This window comes from Balaenoptera musculus, chromosome 5, assembly GCF_009873245.2.
Source record: "Balaenoptera musculus isolate JJ_BM4_2016_0621 chromosome 5, mBalMus1.pri.v3, whole genome shotgun sequence".
Classification (NCBI taxonomy): domain Eukaryota; kingdom Metazoa; phylum Chordata; class Mammalia; order Artiodactyla; family Balaenopteridae; genus Balaenoptera; species Balaenoptera musculus.
Genome location: NC_045789.1, coordinates 121,872,338 through 121,895,839, shown reverse-complemented (window position 1 = coordinate 121,895,839; position 23,502 = coordinate 121,872,338). Strand labels below are relative to the sequence as shown.

Here is a 23,502-nt window from a genome sequence, read left to right as displayed (position 1 = left end):
TTGGTAGTTTGATAGGGATTGCACTGAATCTGTAGATTGCTTTGGGTAGTATAGTCATTTTCACAATGTTGATTCTTCCAATCCAAGAACATGGTATATCACTCCATCTGTCTGTATCGTCTTTGACTTCTTTCATCAGTGTCTTATAGTTTTCTGCATACAGGTATTCTGTCTCCTTCAGTAGTTTTTTTCCTAGGTATTTTATTATTTTTGTTGCAGTGGTAAATGGGAGTGTTTCCTTAATTTCTCTTTCAGATTTTTCGTTGTTAGTGTATAGGAATGCAAGAGATTTCTGTGCACTAATTTTGTATGCTGCTACTTTACCAAATTTATTTTCCAGTAGCATCTTTAGGATTCTCTATGTATAGTATCATGTCATCTGCAAACAGTGACAGTTTTACTTCTTCTTTTCCGATTTGGATTCCTTTTATTTCTTATACTTCTCTGATTGTCATGGCCCAAACTTCCAAAACTATGTTGAATAATAGTGGTAAGAGTGGGCAACCTTGTCTTGCTCCTGATCTTAGAGAAAATGGTTTCAGTTTTACACCATTGAGAATGATGTTGGCTGTGGGTTTGTCATATATGGCCTTTATTATGTGAGGTAAGTTCCCTCTATGCCTACTTTCTGGAGAGTTTTTTATCACAAATGGGTGTTGAATTTTGTTGGAAACTTTTTCTGCATCTACTGAGATGATCAGATGGTTTTTACCTTCAATTTGTTAATATGGTGTATCACATTGATTGAGTTGCATATATTGAAGAATCCTTGCATTCCTGGGATAAGCCCCACTTGATCATGGTGTATGATTCTTTTAATGTGGATCTGTTTGCTAGTATTTTGTTGAGGATTTTTGCATCTATGTTCATCAGTGATACTGGCCTGTAGTTTTCTTTCTTTGTGACATCTTTGTCTGGTTTTGGTATCAGAGTAATGGTGGCCTCGTAGAATGAGTTTGGGAGTGTTCCTCCCTCTGCTATATTTTGGAAGAGTTTGAGAAGGATAGGTGTTAGCTCTTCTCTAAATGTTTGATAGAATTCGCCTGTGAAGCCATCTGGTCCTGGGCTTTTGTTTGTTGGAAGATTTTAAATCACAGTCTCAATTTCAGTGCTTGTAACTGGTCTGTTTATATTTTCTATTTCTTCCTGGTTCAGTCTCAGAAGGTCGTGCTTTTCTAAGAATTTGTCCATTTCTTCCAGGTTGTCCATTTTATTGGCATAGAGTCCCTTGTAGTAATCTCTCATGATCCTTTGTATTTCTGCAGTGACAGTTGTCACTTCTCCTTTTTCATTTCTAATTCTATTGATTTGAGTCTTCTCCCGTTTTTTCTTAATTAGTCTGACTAATGGTTTATCAATTTTGTTTATCTTCTCAAAGAACCAGCTTTTAGTTTTATTGATCTCTGCTACTGTTTTCTTCATTTCTTTTTCATTTATTTCTGATCTGATCTTTATGATTTCTTTCCTTCTGCTAACTTTGGGTTCTTTTTATTCTTCTTTCTCTAACTGCTTTGGGTGTAAGGTTAGATTGTTTATTTGAGATATTTCTTGTTTCCTGAGGTAGGATTGTATTGCTATAAACTTCCTTCTTAGAATTGTTTTTGCTGCATCCCATAGGTTTTGGGTCGTCATGTTTTCATTGTCATTTGTTTCTTGGTATTTTTTTAATCCCTCTTTGATATCTTCAGTGATGTTTTGGTTATTTAGTAGCGTATTGTTTAGCCTCCATGTGTTTGTATTTCTTACAGTTTTTTTCCTGTAATTGATATCTAGTCTCATAGCACTGTGGTCTAAAAGATACTTGATACGAATTCAATTTTCTTAAATTTACCAAGGCTTGATTTGTGACCCAAGATATGATCTATCCTGGAGAATGTTCCATGAGCACTTGAGAAGAAAGTGTATTCTGTTGTTTTTGGATGGAATGTTCTATAAATGTCAATTAAGTCCAGCTGTTAGCATTTGCCTTATGTATTGAGGTGCTCCTATGTTGGGTGCATAAATATTTACATGTGTTATATCTTCTTCTTGGATTGATCCCTTGATCATTATGTCGTGTCCCTCTTTGTCTCTTTTAATAGCCTTTATTTTAAAGCCTATTTTGTCTGATATGAGAATTGGTACTCCAGCTTTCTTTTGATTTCCGTTTGCATGGAATATCTTTTTCCATCCCCTCACTTTCAGTCTGTACATGTCCCTAGGTCTGAAGTGGGTCTCTTGTAGACAGCATATATAAGGGTCTTGTTTTAGTATCCATTCAGCCAGTCTATGTCTTTTGGTTGGAGCATTTAATCCATTTACATTTAAGGCCATTATCAATATGTATGTTCCTATTACCATTTTCTTAATCTTTTTGGGTTTGTCTTTGTAGGTCTTTTCCTTCTCTTGTGTTTCCTGCCTAGAAAAGGTCTTTTAGTATTTGTTGTAAAGCTGGTTTGGCGGTGCTGAATTCTCTTAACTTTTGCTTGTCTGTAAAGATTTTAATTTCTCTGTCAAATCTGAATGAGATCCTTGCTGGGTACAGTAATCTTGGTTGGACGTTATTCCCTTTCATCACTTTAAATATGTCCTACCACTCTCTTCTGGCTTGCAGAGAGTTTCTGCTGAAAGATCAGCTGTTAACCTTATGGGGATTGCCTTGTATGTTATTTGTTGCTTTTCCCTTGCTGCTTTTAATATTTTTTCTTTGTATTTAATTCTTGGTAGTTTGATTAATATGTGTCTTGGCGTGTTTCTCCTTGGATTTATCCTGTATGGAATTCTCTGTGCTTCCTAGACTTGATTGAGTATTCCCTTTCCCATGTTAGGGAATTTTTCAAGTATAATCTCTTCAAATATTTTCTCAGACCCTTTCTTTTTCTCTTCTTCTTCTGGGACCCCTACTATTCAAATGTTGGTGTGTTTAATGTTGTCCCAGAGGTCTCTGAGACTGTCCTCAATTCTTTCCATTCTTTTTTCTTTATTCTGCTCTGCGGCAGTTATTTCCACTATTTTATCTTCCAGGTCAGTTATCCGTTCTTCTGCCTCAGTTATTCTGCTATTGATCCCTTCTAGAGAACTTTTAATTTCATTTATTGTGTCATTCAGCATTGTTTGTTTGCTCTGTAGTGCTTCTAGGTCCTTGTTAAACGTTTCTTGTATTTTCTCCATTCTATTTCCAAGATTTTGGATCATATTTACTATCATTACTCTGAATTCTTTTTCAGGTAGACTGCCTATTTCCTCTTCATTTGTTTGGTCTGATGGGTTTTTACGTTGCTCCTTCATCTGCTGCGTATTTCTCTGTCTTCTCATTTTGTTTAACTTACTGTGTTTGGGGTCTCCTTTTTGCAGGCCACAGGTTTGTAGTTCCCATCTGTTTTTGGTGTCAGTGGGTGAGGTTGGTTCAGGCTGTAGGCTCAAGGTGTAGGCTTCCTGGTGGAGGGGACTCGTGCATGTGTTCTGGTGGGTGGGGCCGGATCTTGTCTTTCTGGTGGGCAGGGCCATGTCCAGTGGTGAGTTTGGGGTGTCTGTGAACTTAGTATGATTTCAGGCAACCTCTCTGCTAATAGGTGGGGTTGTGTTCCTGTCTTGCTAGTTGTTTGGCATGGCGCATCCAGCACTGGAGCTTGCTGGACATTGGGTGGAGCTGGGTCTTAGTGTTGAGATGGAGATCTCTGGGATAGCTCTTGCCGATTTACATTACATGGATGGGGCTGGGAGGTCTTTGGTGGTCCAGTGTCCTGGACTCGGCTCTCCCAGCTGGAAGGCTCAGGTCTGACACCTGGACGGAGCACCAGGACCCTGTCAGCCACACAGATCAGAAGAAAAGGAAGAACAAAAAGGAAGAAAAAAAATTTTTTAAGTTAAAATAAATAAATAAAATAAAATTAATAAAATTTAAAAAAGAAAGAAGGAAGGAAGGAAGGAAGGAAGAAAGAGAACAACCAAACCAATAAACATATCCACCAATGGTATCAAGCACTAAAAACTAAACTGAGATAAACATACAAATCAGAAACAAATCAGTCGCAGACAGCAAACCCCAAGTCTACAGTTGTTCCCAAAGTCCACTGCCTCCATTTTGGGAACATTGGTTGTCTATTCAAGTATCCACAGATGCAGGGTTTATCAAGTTGACTGTGGGGATTTAATCTGCTGCTCCTGAGGCAGCACAGAAAAATTTCCCTTTCACTTCTTTGTTTGCACAGCTCCTGGGGTTCAGCTTTGGATTTGGCCCTGCCTCTGCGTGTAGGTCGCCCACAGGCATGTGGTCCCACCCAGACAGGAAGGGGTTAAAGCAGCGGCTGATTAGGGCTCTCTTGCTCTCTCAGGCCGGGGAGAAGGAGGGGTACGGTAATCATAATTGGGATGTGGGGTGAGCCTGCAGCGGCAGAGGCTGGCATCACACTGCAACAGCCTGAGGTGTGCCATGTACTCTCCCAGGGAAGTTGTCCCTGGATCTTGGGACCCTGGCAGTGGCGTGCTGCACAGGCTCCTGGGGGTGGGGGTGGGGGGCGGGGGCGTGTGGGTAGTGACCTGTGCTTGCACACAGGATACTTGGTAGCAGCAGCCTTTAGCGCTCCATGCCCGTCTCTGGAGGTCTGAGCTGATAGCCGCAGTTCGTGCCTGTCTGTGGAGCTTGCTTAGGTGGTGCTCTGCCTTCTGTGGGCACATGGGGAAGGAATCTCGTCTCCTCACACACCCCGAAACAATGGTCTCTTGCCTCTTTGGCAGGTCCAGACTTTTTCCCGGACTCCCTCCCGGCTAGCTGTGGTGCTAGCCCCCTTCAGGCTGTCTTCATGCAGCCAACCCCAGTCCTCTCCCTGGGGTCTGACCTCCGAAGCCCAAGCCTCAGCTCTCAGCCCACACCTGCCCCGGCGGGTGAGCAGACAAGCCTCTCAGGCTGGTGAGTGCTGGTCAGCACCAATCCTCTGCGATGGAATCTTTCTGCTTTGCCTTCTGCACCCCTGTTGCTGTGCTCTCCTCCGTGGCTCCAAAACTTCCTCCCACCCACCCCCCATCTCTGCCAGTGAAAGGGTTTCCTAGTGTGTGGAAACTTTTCCTCCTTCATAGCTCCCTCCCAGAGGTGCAGGTCCCATCCCTACTCTTGTGTCTCTGTTTTTTTTTCTTTTGCCCTACCCAGGTACGTGGGGATTTTCTTGCCTTTTGGGAAGTCTGAGGTCTTCTGCCAGCGTTCAGTAGGTGTTCAGTAGGAATTGTTCCACATGTAGATGTATTTTTGATGTATTTGTGGGGATGAAGGTGATCTCCACGTCTTACTCCTCCGCCATCTTGAAGGTCACCTTCCTTAAATTTATTAAGACTTGTTTCGTGGTCTAACATGTAATCTATTCTGGAGAATGGTCCATGCACACTTGAATGTGTATTCTGATGTTTTTGATGGAATGTTGTGTATCTGTCAATTAATTTAATATGATTTAATGTGCCATTTAAGGCGACTGTTTCCTTATTGATTTTTCTGTCTGTATGATCTATCTGTTGATGTAAGTGGGGTATTAAAGACCCCTACTATTGTATTACCATCAATTTCTCCTTTTATGTCTAGTAATATTTCCTTTACATATTTAGATGCTCCTATGGTGGGTACATAAATATTTACAAATGTATCTTCTTCTTAAATTGACCCTTTTTTCACTTTGTAATGCCCGTCTTTGTCCTTTGTTAGGATCTTTGTTTTAAAGTCTATTTTGTCCGATACGTCTATTGCTACCCCAGCTTTCTCTCTGTTTCCATTTGCATGGAATACCTTCTTTTATCCTTGTAATTTCAGTCTGTGTGTGTCTTTAGATCTGAAGTGAGTCTCCTGTAGGCAGCATAGGGGTGCATCATTTTTTTTTAATTCAGCCACCGTATGTGTTTTGATTGGAGCGTTTAGCCCATCTACATTTAAAGTGAGTGTATGTACTTACTGACATTTTAATTGTTTTCTAGTTGTTTTTGTAGTTCTTCTCTGTATCTGTCTTCTCTTGGTCTCTTGCCTTGTGGTGTGATAATGTTTGATTTCCTTTCTCTTTATTTTTTATGTATCTACTGTAGGGTTCTGATTTGTGGTTACCATGAGGTTCATTTATAACAGCCTATTTATATAGCTATTTGTTTGAAGCTGATAGTCACGTAAGTCAAATTCATTCTAGAAGCACTACATTTTAACTCCCCCCACCATGTTTTATGTTTCTGATGTCATATTTGCAGCTTTTAATTTTGTGTATCTGATAACTACTCACTATAGTTATAGTTGAATTTACTACTTTTTTCTTTTAACCTTCATACTAGCTTTTTAAGTGGCGGACACACTGCATTTGACATATACTTGCCTTTACCAGTGAGATTTTTTTCTTTCATATATTTTCTTATTTCTAGTTATGACCTTTTGTTTTCTGCTTAAAGAAGACCCTTTAGCATTTCTTGTAAGGCCATTTTAGTGGTGATTAACTCCTTGAGTTTCTGCTTGTTTTCAGAGCTCTTTATTTCTTCTTCACTTGTAAATGGTAACTTTGCTGGGTACAGTATTCTTGGGTTCTAAGTTTTTTCCTCTCAGCACATTTAATATATCACACCACTCCCTTCTGGCCTGCAAAGTGCCTGCTGAAAAATCAGCTGATGGTCTTATTATATGTTGACTCTTGAACATCATGGGGGTTAATTTGTGTATAACTTATACTCAGCCCTCAGTATGCATGGTTCCTCCACATCCATGGATTCGACCAAGGACAGACCATATAATTCTGTTGTATTTACTATTAGAAAATATCTGCATGTAAGTGGACCCTTGCAGTTCAAACCTGCATTGTTCAAAGGTCAACTGTAGTTGTTTTTCTCTTGCTGCCTTTAAAATGTTCATTAACTTTTGCCATTTTAGTTACAATGTATCTTGGTATAGATCTCTTTGGATTCATCTTGTTTGGGACTCTGTGCTTCCTGGACCTGAACATCTGTTTCCTTTCCCAGGTTAGGAAACTGTTCATCTTTAGATGGATGATGGCCTGGATTTCCACAGCATCAGGAGACTTTAGTGCAGCAAACAACTAAATTATTTTTGATGCCCAAATAACAGTTAAAAGCCCAAACTCTAGGAGTTTATATTATTCTTTGTAAGGCTATTGCTTACATGGCCCTGTTTAGAAGAGTACACTGTTCAATTCATGGTATTTCATGCATTTGTGTTGACTATTAAGGAAGAAATGATCATGTCTTCTTACCCTATAATGCAAATGTTAGTATGCTTGATGTTGTTCCAGAGGTCTCTCAAAGTATCCTCATTTTTAAAAATTCTTTTTCCTTTTTGCTGTTCTGATTGGGTGATTTCCACTATTCTGTATTTCAGATAACTGATCTGTTCTTCTGTATTATCTAATCTGTTGTTGATTCCCTCTAGTGTATTTTTCACTTCAATTAGTGTATTCTTCAGCTCTGGTTGGTTCTTTCTTATATTTTCTAACTCTTTGTTGAAGTTTTCACTGTGTTCCTCCATTCCTGTCCCAAGTTAGTGAGCATCTTTATGACCATTACTTTTAACTCTTTATCAGGTAAATGACTTATCTCTCTTTCATTAGCCCCCCTCCCCAACCCTGCCCGGGGTTGTATCATTTTCTTTCTTTTAGAATATATTCCTGTCTCCTCATTTTGCTTTGACTTTCTGTTTGTTTCTATGAATTAGGTGAAATAGCTACCTCTCCTGGTCTTGAAGGTATCACCTTGTGCAGAAGCATCCCCATCTTGAAAAAATTAATTTCTTTTAGAATTTGTGTATCAAGGACAATATGTATTTTATTATGTTATTACTCTTTCTCTAAAAGAAGATTAAACATACTCTTATTTGCATGGTGACATAACCAAATATTATTTACTATCAAATATATAAACATAGGCTCTTAACTCCTCAAAATTTAAATATCTAGCCTGAAAATCTCAATGATGAAAAACACTACAAAGAGCATTCAACTCACAATTATAAAAAGCAAAAACACCAATGCAACTATAAGACTGAGGTGTCATGAATAAATATATGCTATTTTTTCATATAATAAAAAACTTCATTTCTGTATTTATGGATTTTGGTAAGTCATTCAGTTGGAAAAATAATTATTTAGTCCAAGAAAATGTATTTTAAAAGATTAAGTATTAAAAAATGTTCAAGAAGAGATTGAAGGTATTTTAAAGAACAAGAAGTTAATACAGCCTTCCTACTACTATTGGTGTATTTTAAGCTCAGCATGATATTATTGACTTATATATAATTTATCTTCAGAAAATTTATGCAGTAAATATATTTAAACAATCTTTAGAAAAATTTTGTGGCTCATGTGTGAACAGCAGACATTAGAGACTTTAGGAAACTGCTAAAAGCTTACAAGGATAGATCAATGGTCAGTAAACTTTTTCTGCAAAGGTCCAAATGGTAAATAATTTAGGCTTTATAGGCCATAGGTCTCTACTGTAACTACTCTACTACAGTAGTACAAATGCAGTCACAGACAATACATCAAAAATTAGTGTAACTATATACCAATAAAGCTTTATTTATGAGGCCCAAAATTTGAATTTCACATCATTTTCACATGTCACTAAATCATCTTTTTTTCCCAACCATTTAAGTATGTAAAAACCATTCTTAGCTCATGGGATGTAGAAAAACAGTTGATGGGTCAGATTTGGCTCACAGGCCATAGTTTGCTGACCCCTGGGACAGACAGTCTTTATCTTAACTTCTAAATGAAATATGACCCACATATGCATACAACCTCTGACCAAATTCCAACACCCCTTTCCCGAAGCTGAAACCCTTACAGCTGCTACCATAATAGATATAGTGAAAACACTTGGCATTTTAAAAAACAAAAAAGAAACAAACACTCAGCAACAATAATAAAACTACTTCTAACAGTCCTGTAAAATGATGGTAAAGCTGAAATTGGAAGATGACCTTGGAAGCAGTAGCCCAAGTCTGACCACACTGTGGCTCACCTTCTAACACCCTAAGACTCTCCACATCATTTTGATAAATATAAAAGATCAATAAGCATCCTTTCCTTAAATACTCACAGGAAAGTAAAGAATTATGATTCATTTAAACTTTTAATGTTTCTTAGATCAAGCAGCTTGTTTTTTAGTACTGACTTAGCTGAGAACAGCAATAATAGATGAATGGGACCTTTAATTTATAACTAGGAAGGGTGGGGAGGAAAACCATTCACAAACATATTTTTAACCTGTCTGAAGGTATTTTTGGAACACAATTCATTTAAAATTGGAAGCTACGTATATTTAGCTTCTCATTTGCTGACATTTCTAAACATGCTAATTTTTTCCATGTTACAAAGCAATCAATAAAATCAACTTTTATAGTATTTAAGAAATAAAAATATTGTCATATTTAACCCATCAACCCATCTTCCAGAAAAACTGGAAGGAAAATAATGCCAGTTTATAACTTCCATGAGTTAAACATACTAAGTTAGAAAATAATTCTGAACACTGAATTACTCAAGACCTCTACAAAACCTACAAAAAATCGAGCAATCTATTCCATGGATGGCTTAGAGCAGAATTTTAAAAATTCTACAAATTTACTATTATAAGAAAACCAGGTTTCAGGCTAGAGATAATAATTACAATAGTAATCATTATTGAGAGCCTATTATATACCAAGCATCAGTACTAAAAGTAACCAAAGGGACTACATTTTAAAATATTCATAAAATTAAACAATTTTGAAGCTTGTTTAACACTAGGATAAGAAGACATGATCATTTCTTCCTTAATAGTCAACACAAATGCATGAAATACCATGGATTGAACACTATACTCTCCTAAAAGGGGCCATGTAAGCAATAGCCTAACAAAGAATAATATAAACTCCTAGAGTCCAGGCTTTTAACTATTACTTGGGCATCAAAAATAATTTAGTTGTTTGCTGCTCTAAAGTCTCCTGATGCTGTGGAAATCCAGGCCATCATCAACCTAAAGACAATGTAACTACTTGACATCACAATCTCATTAATCTTCATCTGTCCTTCATATCCTGTCATTCTTATGCAAAATGGACTCTTAATGATGCAACTTCTCTTCACTTATCTATAAGCTGAAGGAGGAGGGTAGGGGGGTAAAAGGTCTATGGAGACTTCAGGATACCACTGGAGACCCCAAGCAATCACTTTACTCAGCCTAGTGTGCTACATTACAGCTATTGTGTTTGACATGTAAATATGACATAGCAGGAAGTAGGATAATGTGATTCTTGAGCTATGTGTCTCACTTCCCTTGCTGAAGCCCCCGGAAACTCCAGCTTTAGTTTCCCCAGACTATATGAAACTGAAATATTTTCCAAAACAGACACTAAAAATGTACAACATATGGGTCACATAATGATATCAATTTCACTCCTCTGACAGTCCAAGAATTCTCTCCGTTCCAATATACTAACTTAAGGTCATCATGACGTAGAGGTTGTGGGTTAACAGCCAAAAGGACTGTAAAGTAAGCTAGCTAATTTACAAGGCCAAACACCTGAATTAAATGTAGCCAAAGTTAGACTAAATGCATTATTTCTTTCACACTAGAACAGTCCTTTTTCTTTCCAGTTTTAAGCCAAAAACAAAATCTCCACCTTTCAGTATCAGCACAGGAAATTTACTTTAATTCTCCTGTTGCCTATTCTCTTCCTACTACCGTTTCCTCCAGACAAGACAGGTGGTGAAAACTATGTCTATTCATTTCATAACAGGAAGTTGTTTTTTTAAAAAAAATCATCTCTTAAGACTGCTTTGTTTCTAACGGCACATTCAGGGCACAGTTTGGACACCATGTTCTAGTCACACATGTGCTGAAACTTTTTTTATAGTGCTATTAAACAATACACAAATAATGCTGTATAATAGTTCAGAGAAAAAAATCCAGAAAATATACTTCTGATATAGTTTATACCATCTGAGTAATAACAGAAGTACAGTTAACAAAAAATTCACACTACACATGAATATGGAACTCTACCTGAAATAGAAAATGATTAAAAAATTTTTACAAAAATCACTGATTATTTAAAGTAGTGTTTTTTGTACAATTACAGAACATATGCAGAATTTAGACCACGGTTCAATGTACTAAATTCAAAGTTGTACTTGAAAGCATAGCATATCATTTGATGACCCTGAAGGCACTGTTTTACCACTTAAAAATACTTTTTCCATTTACCAATTTTATGTTTCACTGCCAGTCATAATTATATTATTTCATCTATTACAAATTAAACATTATAAATTTTGAAAAATTTGAATAGTAAATTAAAACGGCCTTTAGATCCCCTGACCTAGAAAATTAAGTCTTTGTATCTAATTACAAACACTTTCAATATCTTAATTTAAATGTGCTCATCCAAGATTAGCTGGTGGATTCCTAATTTTAAAAACTAATCAATGTATGTACATGTGTATATATATATGATGCATGCATATACACAAACATACAAGCATACATATAAATACACATATATATATGTGTGTGTTTGTATATGTTTGCACTTCTCTCTGAAGCCTCCTGAAGCAAAAGTTAATCAGTCAAAAGATGTTACCAGTGTGTAATAATATTGGTACTTAAAACACTTATTTTGGACAATTAGGCGGTTTGAGAACCAAGGTATTAAAGGTAACATTTTATAAAATATCAAAAATATGACTAGAATTTTGGCAAGATATTTTCCAAACTTTAATTTCTCAAACTGTGATATTGGAGACTGTCACTTATGAGCTGATATAATAAAACACAGCATCTGCCTTCTAAGGCAAGTATTATTAGCAAGCAAGAAACATATTAAAAACAATGCAAAAAGAAATGTAAAAAAGAACCACTTCCATCCCTTCAATCTCCCACCTTCGGAGACAAGTTCTGCCCAAAATCCAGTTAATCATTTTCTCCAAGAGAGCCAAGATATCCACAGACTAAAGTATCCCAAAAAGAATGGAAGTCATCTACCATTATCTTTGGGGTTTTGACGTATTCTAAGATGAGGCTGAAAAAAGGTCCAAAACCTTAGAGTGGCCCAAGATAACTTATTATCTCTAGGTTTATATTAAAAATTTCTTGGGGTCTTTTGTATCAGGTACAGGTAAAACCTAGGATAAATTTCACCTTACTGCAAAATACAACAGTTGGGGTTCAATCTATGTCTTACAGAGGGAAAAGTAAGCAAAAGAGGTAAGTCAACAATTCTACTGTATTAAATAATAGGCTTACTACGTGTTATACATATAAAGAACATGAAAAATGTATCCTTTAAATAAAGGAGTTTAAATTCATTTATCCTTTTCTATTTTAAAAGAGATTATATGTATAACTTGAAGAAAGATATATCTGGACAAGGCAAGGCAGAGTAATGCTCCATCTGAGAAAAGATAGAATCCACAGAAAAGGACATTTCAAAGGAGCAGGTTTGTAGCCAATCAAATGACTGGCAAAGATAAGTTGGTCTCTGTGAAAGTTGGAAGTTGTTCTTAGTGCCCAGAAGAGAACTCACATAGGGGTTGGGGAAGAAGCTGAAGAGCACTGCAGTAGAAAGAATTCTGCTCAGCCGCAAGATTCTGGTCCTCTGCTAGACACACACCTTCTCCCAGTTATTCCATCAAATGTTGGACTAGATGCTATTGGGAAGGGCTTTTGCAAATGTAATGAAGATCCTGAACCAGCTGACTTGAAAGTAGAGAGATTTTCCTTGGTGGGCCTAACTTGATCAGGTGAGACTTCAAAAGAGACTAGGCTTTTTCTAGCAATAGTAATTTAAAGCGTAAGATGGATAAAATATGATGGAGATTCTCCATTGCTGTCTTTGAAGATGGAAGGGACCATGTATGTGGGTCTCTAGGACCTGAGAGTGGCCCCCAGCTGACATCTAGTAAGGAAATTTAGTCCTTAGGTCTACAGTCACAATAAGTGAATTCTGCCACAATCACGTGAGCTTAGAAGAGGTATATCAGTTCCTGATGAGAACGGTCGGCCAACACCTTGTTGAGTCCCTGAGCAGACAACTCCATCATGCCACACCCAGATTTTGACCTACGTACAGAAACACTAATAAATGAGTATTGTGTGAAGCTGTTAAATTCGAGGTAATCTGTTACACAGCAAGACAAAATTAATACAAGCACTAAACAAGCTAAATCATACAGCTTGATTTAGAAGAACCCAAGAAGTTTACTTTAAGCCCAAAGTCCTACTTCAAGAAATGTGTCTAACATCAAAGATATACAATATTAAGAAACCAAAGAAGGTCACTATTAGATTAGACATTGTAGAGAAAAAAACCTAAGAAATTTTAGAGCTCATTAGCCATGGGGTAACCAGGAGACAAATGTCATAAAAATACAATGTATATTTACCTGGATAAAGATGATTCTTGGATTCACTGAAACCAAAAGGTGGGATTAGGTAATCTTTAAGGTCTCTTTCAGCACTTTCTATAATTCTTGTTAAGACACACACAATTCTATCTTTTTTATAGACATCAGAGATGTCTGGGCACCCACCCAGATCCTACAAATGCTCACAACTTACCTAGCTTCTTGTAAAACACTGCAGCAGAAAGGGCACAATTTAACTTATTAAGGTTCAAAGCTTTCTTACTTGCATTTGACCAAGGGACTTTATCCCACAGCAAAATACCTTCCCACATAAAACCTCCTTTCATATCTTCAAAAAGATGATTTCTTTCAAAATCCCACTGTTAAAACTGAAAGTCTGTATATATGTGCACAGGGAGGGAGGAGCTCATAAGGTCATGGACATGAGGCAATAACAGCAACAAAAAAAAGAGAAACTGGTTCACGCCCTGGGAGTAAATTTTTACTCTCAGTTTAGATCATTAAGTATAAATTAGGCACTTAAAAGTTAAGTAAACTCATTTATTAAAATATGACTTGGGGAAAAGTAGTGGTAGCAATAGCTTGAAAGTGTTAATTTTGCACCTATGTAGCTTAATTTAAGCCTAAGTAACTTCTTAAGAGAAATAAAATCTATTGTCATTTTTATTCTAAATACTCTGAAAGCAACTGATAGGCCAGGACTTCTAGAAAGTTGTTGAAAATAACTCGAGTCTAACTAGTAGTAAACGGCCGGAAGCTTACCTTAATGTGAATGAAAATGTTAAAAACTTCTCAAAATAAATCAGATGAAACACAAAAAGAATTCCAGAACTTAAATACTCTAGGGAAATATACTAAGAATTTAATGCAACAATGGGGGAGGGAAAACTCAAGGGGTTACAAAATAGTTTCATTAATACCAAACATAAGTAATAAAAACATAAACAAAATCTTTTCTCAGTTATCTTCATTTCCTTTAGTTTAATCTTTCAGCATCCTCTAAATGACAAACTGATTAGAAAGTAATTTGACAGAAAAAAAAACCAAAAACCAAAAATCCCCAACATAATCAAACGATCCAGTTCTTGATTTTAAAATGCCCAGACTGCCTTCTTTCTTACCTTGTCTATCCTATCTGGACGGTTAGTAGCTGCCAGGATTGTCACATCCTTTAACTGTTCGATGCCATCCATTTCTGTCAAGAGCTGAGCCAAAACACGATCGGCTACATTCCCAGCACCTGATGAACTGATTTTTTTTAAAAAAGTTTTAAAAATCTGTTTATCTATCCCCAAATACTCTACTATTTTTAAAAGATCATATATTCTATAACAAGAAACATTGTCTTTTTCAAAACATAAAATGCATGCTTCAGAATTCATTACTTGTTGAATTAGATCCAAGAACTAACTATATTAAATCATTTCTTTTCCTCCATCAACAACCATGATTATTTTCTCTCCAATAATGAAATGCTAAGAGTGTCATATATAAAAGATCTGGGAAGTAAGATATAAGATTATTTTTAAAAGTTCATCAAATACGTAATTATTTAACTTAATCGATATTTACATTTTATATGGCAAATAAACTGACAGGAATTGGGAATAAAAAAATGAATAAGGTACAGACTCATTTTCACATGAACCTTAAAGCCTATGCGAGACAGAAAACTCTTTACAAACCTATAGCAAACGGGATATTTCTGACCTATCTTGATATTTTAAAATATTAAGAATATCTTAGAAACACATCAGCAAGTAGGGAGGGGGTCATCACAATACCCGTATCTGGAGAAACAGGGGAAAAAAAAATACCATTTTATTTTGTTCCTTTTGTTCACCCACCAGGTCAATTACAAAGCTACTCCTGAACAAACTACACCTTAATTTAATGTCATTTCCTTGATCACAAAAAATTACTGAATATTGATTTTTAAGAAGTAAACTCAACAGGTCTTAATAGTGAACAAAACCCTGATATTACACAATCAAGGCCCCACAATAATAGTTCTCATTAGCACTAGCTGGGATTTACTAAGCTCTGTTCAGAATTGGGAAATATATAATAAACATCTAGGTGGACAATTACAGAGTGAAACAGCATTGTAAGTATATTAAACATATAAATTCAATCAGATGCAGTTGAGAGTGGGAGGGGGGGAGAAGAGGGAAAGAGGATAGAAGAGACACACCTCATACCTTTGTCTTAGCACCCATGACAGCAAGTACACCTTAGTAAAATCATCACATATTTAATAATAAGGTAATCAGGATTTCTAAATAAAAGAATTTAGATCTCAGTGTGCATTACAAGTTCAAAAACTTGAAACAAAGGAGAGTAGCCTCGAACTCACACTAATCAGACATACATGATGTTGTTACACAAATCATACTGTCAATTAAATTAAATGGTTGGTCCTTCCAGGTTGTTATATAAATTACACTGTCAATTTATTAAATGGTCCTTCCCAATGTCAAAAAGTTTGGGACCAAGCAAGGAGCATCTGGGAAGCCACTGAGATTTGTCTTGGTTAACATTAATTCCTGCAAGTAACCAATTGGCTGGTGCATGGATTTGCTGATCTGAGTCTACTTAAGATTGAACATTTTGAATAAATAGATTATATATCTTTCCAAAAACACTTCAAAATATAACTTTTCCAAATGTTAGATAGGAACATTGCTAGCGAAAGCTCTATGGGCTCCTTCATGATGACTACAAGCAGGTAAGTATTTAAGGATGCCAACAGATTACATCCAAGGCCTTTAATTGTATCTACTTTGCTAATTAGTTGTGATCCTACACTACAAGGGGCAAAGGAAGGTCACACGAACAGGTCTTGGGAGAGTCAAGGTGGGCTGTCCAGAGGTGATGGCTTCTAACCTATGACCTGAAAAATGAGTGGGGGCCAGACCAGCAAAGAAAAAGATAGGGAAGAGAGAGAATACAGAACACTGAAAATGGAAAACAGTTCAGAGTAGCACAGCATAGCAGTAATGTAAAAATGTAAACTCTTAGCAGAGAAAGATAAACCAAGGCTGGATGACAAAGGCTTTATTATCCAAATTACCAAATTACTAAGTTTGGATTTTGTCCTAAAGTTGATGGGAAGTTTCAAGTAGAGACATGACAAGATCAGATTTATGTTTTTGAGGACTACAGCAGCTATAATATAGAAAACAGATCACAAAAGGGCAGTTTGGGTATGTTTTCCAGTCCAGTATATAAGAATCTTAGAAGGCTCTACTTCCTCCTAATAACAAGTAAAAAGCTCTATAAACTGAAAAATTAACAATTCTTTTTAGATCCCTCAGAAATGTGAGATCACAGGTACCTTAATCCGTTCAGGCTGCTATAACAAAATACCACAGACTAGGTGATTTATAAACAACACAAGTTCATTTCTCACAGTCTGGAGGCTGGTAAGATCAAGAGGCCGGCATGGTCAGGTGAGGACTCCTTTCCCCTGGCTGGTAACCGACACCTCCTCACTGTGTCCTCACTTACCACTATATTTCTAAAGGCCTATTTGCCACAGTTCCTTTTACCCAGTAAACCATGTCTATCAAGAAAAAACTATAAGGCATACTAAAAGGCAAACAGACACAGTTGGAAGAAAGTGAGCAAGCATGAGGACCAGAGAACCAGCAGGAATGCTGGAATTATCACACCAGTAATTTTTTAAAACTATGACTAATATGCTAAGGGCTCTAAGTGGACAAAGTAGACAACACACAAGAAAGGGGCAACATAAGCAGAAAAATGGAAATTCTAAGTCTCAAAAAGAATTCTAAGGTTGTTATAACACTATAACAGAAATAAAGAATGCCTTTATTGGGCTCATTAGCAGATTAGACATGACTGAGGAAAGAATCTCTCTGCTTAAGTATGAGTCAATAGAAACATCCAAAACGGAAAAGGAAAGAGAAAAAAAGACTGAAGAAAACAGTAAAAAAGAAAAACAAAAAGAAAAAAGAAACAGAAAAGAAAATCCAAGAACTGTGGACAACAACAAAATATGTAATATATGTGTAGCTGAAACACCAAAAGGAGAAGACAGGTAGAATAGAAAAACTATCTGAAGCCATAATGACTGAGAATTTCCCCAAATTAATGTCTGACACCAAGATCCAAGAAGCCCAGAGAACATCAAGTAGGAAAAATGCCAAAAACCTACACTTAGGCATATCATATTCAAACAATAGAAAATCAAAGATAAAGAAAAAATCTTGAAAGTAGCTAGAGGACAAAAACACTTCACTACAGAGGCACAAAGATAAGAATTACATCGAATGACTCCTCAGAAAATATGCCAGCAAGGAGAGTAGAGTGAATCCCCATAGGAATGTTATACTACCTAGCCCTGGAGAGAGTTACACATACACCAAAAAAAAAATTAACCTAACAGCGTTACTAGATAATGATAAAGTTCTAATTTTTGTGACCTACCTAAAGGAATTTGTGTAACATAACTAAATAGCTTCAAGTGAATGGCATACTTCCATCAAAAGAAAAAATCCTGGGTCCATGCCACATCTAAATCTTATGTGTGCTAGTGCTTGCTTTGCCTTCTCCTAATAGGAACTATATTCAAATAATGTCAGAACCCACCCTTAGCTATGTTATGTACACTCTCCCTTCTTCCTCCAGTGAATTAGTAAGACTGCTAGATGTCTTACTGGTAAGTATGAATGTATTAGCTGAACTTGCTGAGAAGTAAAAAAAATAGCTACTAGGTTTTGTTTCAGATTAGGCAAACATCATTGTGGTAAGGTGAGAGAAGAATGAGAGGAAAAATGAGGGGGGGGTAATTTTATTACAAAGTGCAACAATTCATTCAATTCAATTCAACTCATTTATTCAATAAACATTCACTGCCTAGCAGGCCAGACACGGCTTTAGGAAATGGGAATGAAAACATTAAGATGGCAGTCCCTACTTCCTCAAGGACCTTAGAGTCTAGCAGGGAGAAAGAAAACTCCACATTCATTTGCTTTTCCAAAATAAGTAACAGAATAGTTCCTGAAAGACTGATTCAAGAACTCTGGATAACATTTGCTTTCAGTTTAAATCAAGAACTTGGACAGAATAAACCTAACTAAATAGAACTAGATTAAGATAACTGATGTACCCCATCAGTAATGAAGAAGTGGCTCTAACTTATAACCATGAATGATCATACTATATAGAACATTTAGAATCTTTTATAGAAAGGAGAGCAATCTTATAGTTATCAAAGTTAGGTTTAGCCAGGGCTAGTACTGAATCTGAGCACCATTCAATACAAACTTTCCTACGTGGTAACATTTGAAAGAAAAATTGAACAATGATGTTAAGAGGCTAAAAAGTGAGTAAGTTTAACAAATAACACAGATTTATTATTATTAAAATACACATATTGGTTTTAACTCTTCAAACTTTATAAAACAAAAAATTTGAATACATTTAAAGGCATTCCAAATTTACAAAAATTTTCATCATATAATTCGAACAGTATTTCAGTATCTTATAAACTTGGATTAATGTTTTGAACATAAATCACTGTAGAAAATAACAGATTTAAAGATGAAAGGATGTCACATTTAAGCTTCATTACAAGCATTTTTTACATGAGAGCTTATCAGGGGAAACAAAAACAAAAACTATACAACTGTCTTTCATTTTGAATTTAAGTCATAGGTAAGAAAAAAAAAATTAAGGGGCTTTTTAAATGCCATTTTTAGATGCTGAAAGCACACTGACACACCACCACATTCTATTGACATAAACTAATCTAAAGTTAAGAATGGGTAAAACATTTCACGAATAGAAAAATAACCATTACCATAATCGCTTTAGACACTGAACCCAACAACAAGCATTAGATATGGAGTCCACAAAAGAAATGGAACAATTAAGCCCAAGATACAATGTTATCAACAAAAGCATAATATTGAATATATACATCCCTAATTCACCCATTCCTCAAAACCCTATATCCTACAAATATAAAGATAAATAGGAAAAGATTTTTCTAGACTATCATTTAGCCTTTATCCATTCTTCCTTTTAGTTTCCTCTTAAGAAGAGGAAGGATGCTAGGGAATTAGAATCTGAAACAATGTTAAATTAGCTTGTAATCTGGACAGGGATGGGACTGAGATGATAAAAACAAAAATTCACCTGAATTGTAGTAAAAAAACAAAACAAAAACACAGAAATAGAAAAATGATGAATTTCTGCAGTGATCTGGGATCCATAAGAAAAATTCTAAACCTAAAAATTATAATAACTAAAATTAAGAATTAAAAAGATGAATGTAATAGTAGATTAAACACAACAGAACACAGGATTCTTGAACTGGAAGGCACGTCAGTAGAAAATATCCAAACTGATGCACAAAGAGAAAAAAAGAATGAAAATAGTAAAAATACATATAGAACCCAGTGGAAAGCCTAAGAAATGTGTAACTGCAGTCTCATAAGGAGAGAAGTGAGAGACTCAAATAGAAGCCATATCTCAGGAAACACAACCTGAGAATTTCCCAAAATCATCAAAAGTAATCGAAGGCATCAAGAATGGACTCGGGATTCTCAAATCTAAAGCCAATAAAATTATTACTAACTAAAGATAAAAAGTCTGTGATCAACATTTAAAGTGATCAACAAAAAAGTTTTCTTTGCAAAATGATTTCTGTACAGTGGTTAAAATTAAAAGAGTTACAAACATGATACTTCTGAGTCCTAAGTATCAACTTCCCTAATGAGAGAAACTGTAGATTTTATGAGGCCATCTGTTTGCATAGATACTGTTCACTCACTGAAAATGTTAAGAATACATACAAGTGTTCCAGGTCCTATTTTGCTTTTTCTTTCTTTACCCGATCCTGACAAGCCCAATGTGAATTTCTTTTAAAATGAATTGCCATGATTAGGAAACCTACATACTTGTGAAGGAGCTGGTTTTCCTTGAAGCAGTGAGTATAACCACCTAAAGGAAAATGAGTTTGGGGCAGGAGGAAACAGATACAATATTTATTTTTTATTTTCCCTGTTTTTCTAAAGTTCAGGAAGAATATGAATTATATTCTGATCAAATACCTTGAAGATGATAACACTATGGGAACAATAATTACAGTTCTGGCTCCTTGATAGACACTTCTTTAAAATAAAAAAAAAAATTTAAAGGAGAGACAATTTTTATATATTTAAAAAGTCCAGCAAGAGAACAAATACTTAAGCAAGTTATAATCCATGAAAAATAAAATCACATGGAAGACTAGTTCTGGGGTATTTTTGGGTTTTTTAAAATTTTTAATCCATGTATAACTGATTTACAATGTTGTGTTAGTTTCAGGTATAAACCAAAGTGATTCAGTTTTATATATATACTTATATATTTTGTATTATTTATTATTTATATGTGTAACATTTTTTCAGATTCTTTTCCTTTATAGGTTATTACAAAAATATTGAGTATAGTTCTCTGTGTTATACAGTAGGTCCTTGTTGGTTACCTATTCCATATATAGTAGTGTGTATATGTTAATCCCAAACTCCCTCCCCTCCCTTTCCCCTTTGGTAACCATAAGTTCATTTTCTATGTCTGTGGGTCTACTTCTGTTTTGTATATCAGTTCATTTGTATCTTTTTTTTTTTTTTAGATTCCACATATAAGCAATATCATATGATATTTGTCTTTCTCTGACTTACTTCCCTTAGTATGATAAATCTCTAGGTCCATCCATGTTGCTGCAAATGGCATTATTCCATTCTTTTTTATGGCTTAGTAATATTCAGAAATATATGCCAAGAAACTCAGAAAGTGAAAGCAAAAATCATTTGATACATGTCAAGAATCAATAATGCCTTGAATATTCTAGCTGACCACTTCACGATAAACTATGCTGTCAGATTATGATCTATATTCAGCTTGAACCTAATAGTAAATAAATTATTTTAGATTAACAACATACCCTATAAAAGCAGACATATATAATGAGTTACGTTCACATGCTGTCCTAGAGCTGTGTAAGCTGCATGTGCTCTGAATAACTGAAGCTTTGTATAAAGTGTTAACACAGAAAATGACATAAAAGTATGTATTTTTCCATCATGCCATGATTTCCCAGTAAAAATTCCAAGCTAACATAGGCAACACTCACTACATTTGTATAGTTTTGACTCAAACACAGTATTAGAGAAACAAGTGATTCTTAAACTCACAGTTCAATTTACCCTCTGCCAAAAGCAATTTTTTGAAAGGATTTTTTTCACAATCCTGGATGTCCCCAGGTTATTGTTATAAACATAATCCAACAAAAGAAAAATAAGGAAAATTAATTCATGCAAGTTCAAACTTATTCAAGCTAAAAATTAAAGCAGAGAAAATGCTTCTAAACATGCGTCATTTTCTTAAGTACCATAGATCTAGAAATGGTGACAATGAAAACTAAAGTTCTATAGTAATTATAATATATGATTATACAACATAAAGGTTTTAAAATCATTCCAGTAAAATCTTCATTGATTAGTACTCATCGGGAAGCTTGCTTTGAATTTAGGAAAGAGCTTTGATAATCAGTAAGCTTGGGTTCAATTAGTAAGCCTTACCATTTTTTGTGTGTGTAATCTTGTGGAAGAGTTACTGAACCTCTCTGAGACTCAGTTTTCTCAGTCAAACATGGAAATACTCATACCATCCTCAAAATTAAATAAAATGTATAAAGGATCTAGCCTGATACTTAGCACAAAGGAAATGTCAATAGATAACAGTTATAAGCATTATCATTATAATTATCACCAGTATACCTGGCTTAATGAAGAGATCTCTATAACCTTTTACAAGTTACCCTAACAAATTAAACTGAAAATGGAGTGTCTGGCACATAAACGTTACTGAAATAAAGCATGAACGTGATATATGATTGAAGATTTTCAGAAGCCAGGATAGCACAGGTCAGTAGATATATGCAGATTCACATTGCCAGTTCTCTACTTAGCTTTACTTAAAACATGGTAGAAAGTATCAAACTTCCTTAAATTCTTCTATGAAAGCCACCAACATAATTCTAAGATAAAAACTACTCCTCTTAAGCCCTTCATAACTATGCCCAAAACAGTGAGCCTGATAAATAAACTACTAAAAGACACTTTGTTTATACAAGATGTATTAGCAGGAGACTGCTATACACTGGTAATGAGAATTCTTTTCATTTTCATTAGCTGTTCAAATGTAGTGATAATTTGGCTCCTCAGGGTCCTCAAGGAACAAATTATTTTGAACAGCAAAAATTTCCAGATAAGGAGACCTTTATACTTTCTCAGATATTTTTATACTTGAAAAACGACCTTTTAAAAAACGGCAAACCTTCTAAAACAGAAAAAACAGAATATACTGTAAGACTGTGTGCTCAGATGCAGAAATGAAATAGAGTGAGAAGAAAATCTCCACTTCCCTGGTTTCTTAGATCTATACCGAAAGAAGTTCTCTTCATCTGTTTTTTCTATCCTCTTTTTGTATATTCTAAATGAACTTTTTTTTTGGGGGGGCGCGGGGGGGAAGTGGGGGGGAAGTGGGGGATAGGTGGATACTGACTCAGGCTCTTGATTTATAATGCTCTGTGACTACAAACACATAGGATTTGGAACCCAGTGATTTGCATGCTTGCTTACTTGAGAAAAGACTCAATTTGATCCCCCTACAGTAAAATAAGTGTGACTGAATGGCCTTCTGGCAGAGGGTAACATGGTGATCTTTCTACAAAATTAATTAGTATACGAAGGACGTACATAGTCTTTCAAAATGTTTTGTCACTGATCTAATAAGCATGATCTTCATTACTGTTGCTATCCTCTATTATCCTTTGAATACTGTTGCTATCAGCTACATTAAAAAGAACGTTGGTCATTTCCGTACCCTTAGCACAACTGACAAAGTTTTGTGAGTCTAGACTCACTTTTAAAGTTAGTGTGTACAAAAACTACTGAATTTTTTTGAAAAACGCATCACTTAGCACTTCTTTAATTCTTTTTGGAGCTCTTTGACAGGTGAATGTATTCCAAAGCTTACAAATGATTCTTTATAATGAAGATGTTGATGCTTCTATGAACGTAATGCAGGTGACAAAATTCCAAAAGAGTCTCAGTGTTTAATTTTAAAATAAAAT

The 23,502-nt window shown here is 35.5% G+C and overlaps 1 protein-coding gene across 2 annotated transcripts in view; it reads right to left on the bottom strand.

Annotated features, from left to right (window-relative positions):
• Positions 1-23,502, bottom strand: part of SPATA5 (spermatogenesis associated 5) — a 326,484-nt gene that overhangs the window by 207,049 nt on the left and 95,933 nt on the right. Inside the window, exon 14 of one of the 2 annotated variants that reach the window (XM_036853530.1) lies at positions 14,474-14,600. The exons of the other annotated variant lie outside the window; for it this stretch is intronic. Within the exon in view, the coding sequence (XP_036709425.1) occupies positions 14,474-14,600 (127 nt within the window). The remainder of the gene's footprint in view (positions 1-14,473; positions 14,601-23,502) is intronic. 2 annotated transcript variants of the gene reach the window in all.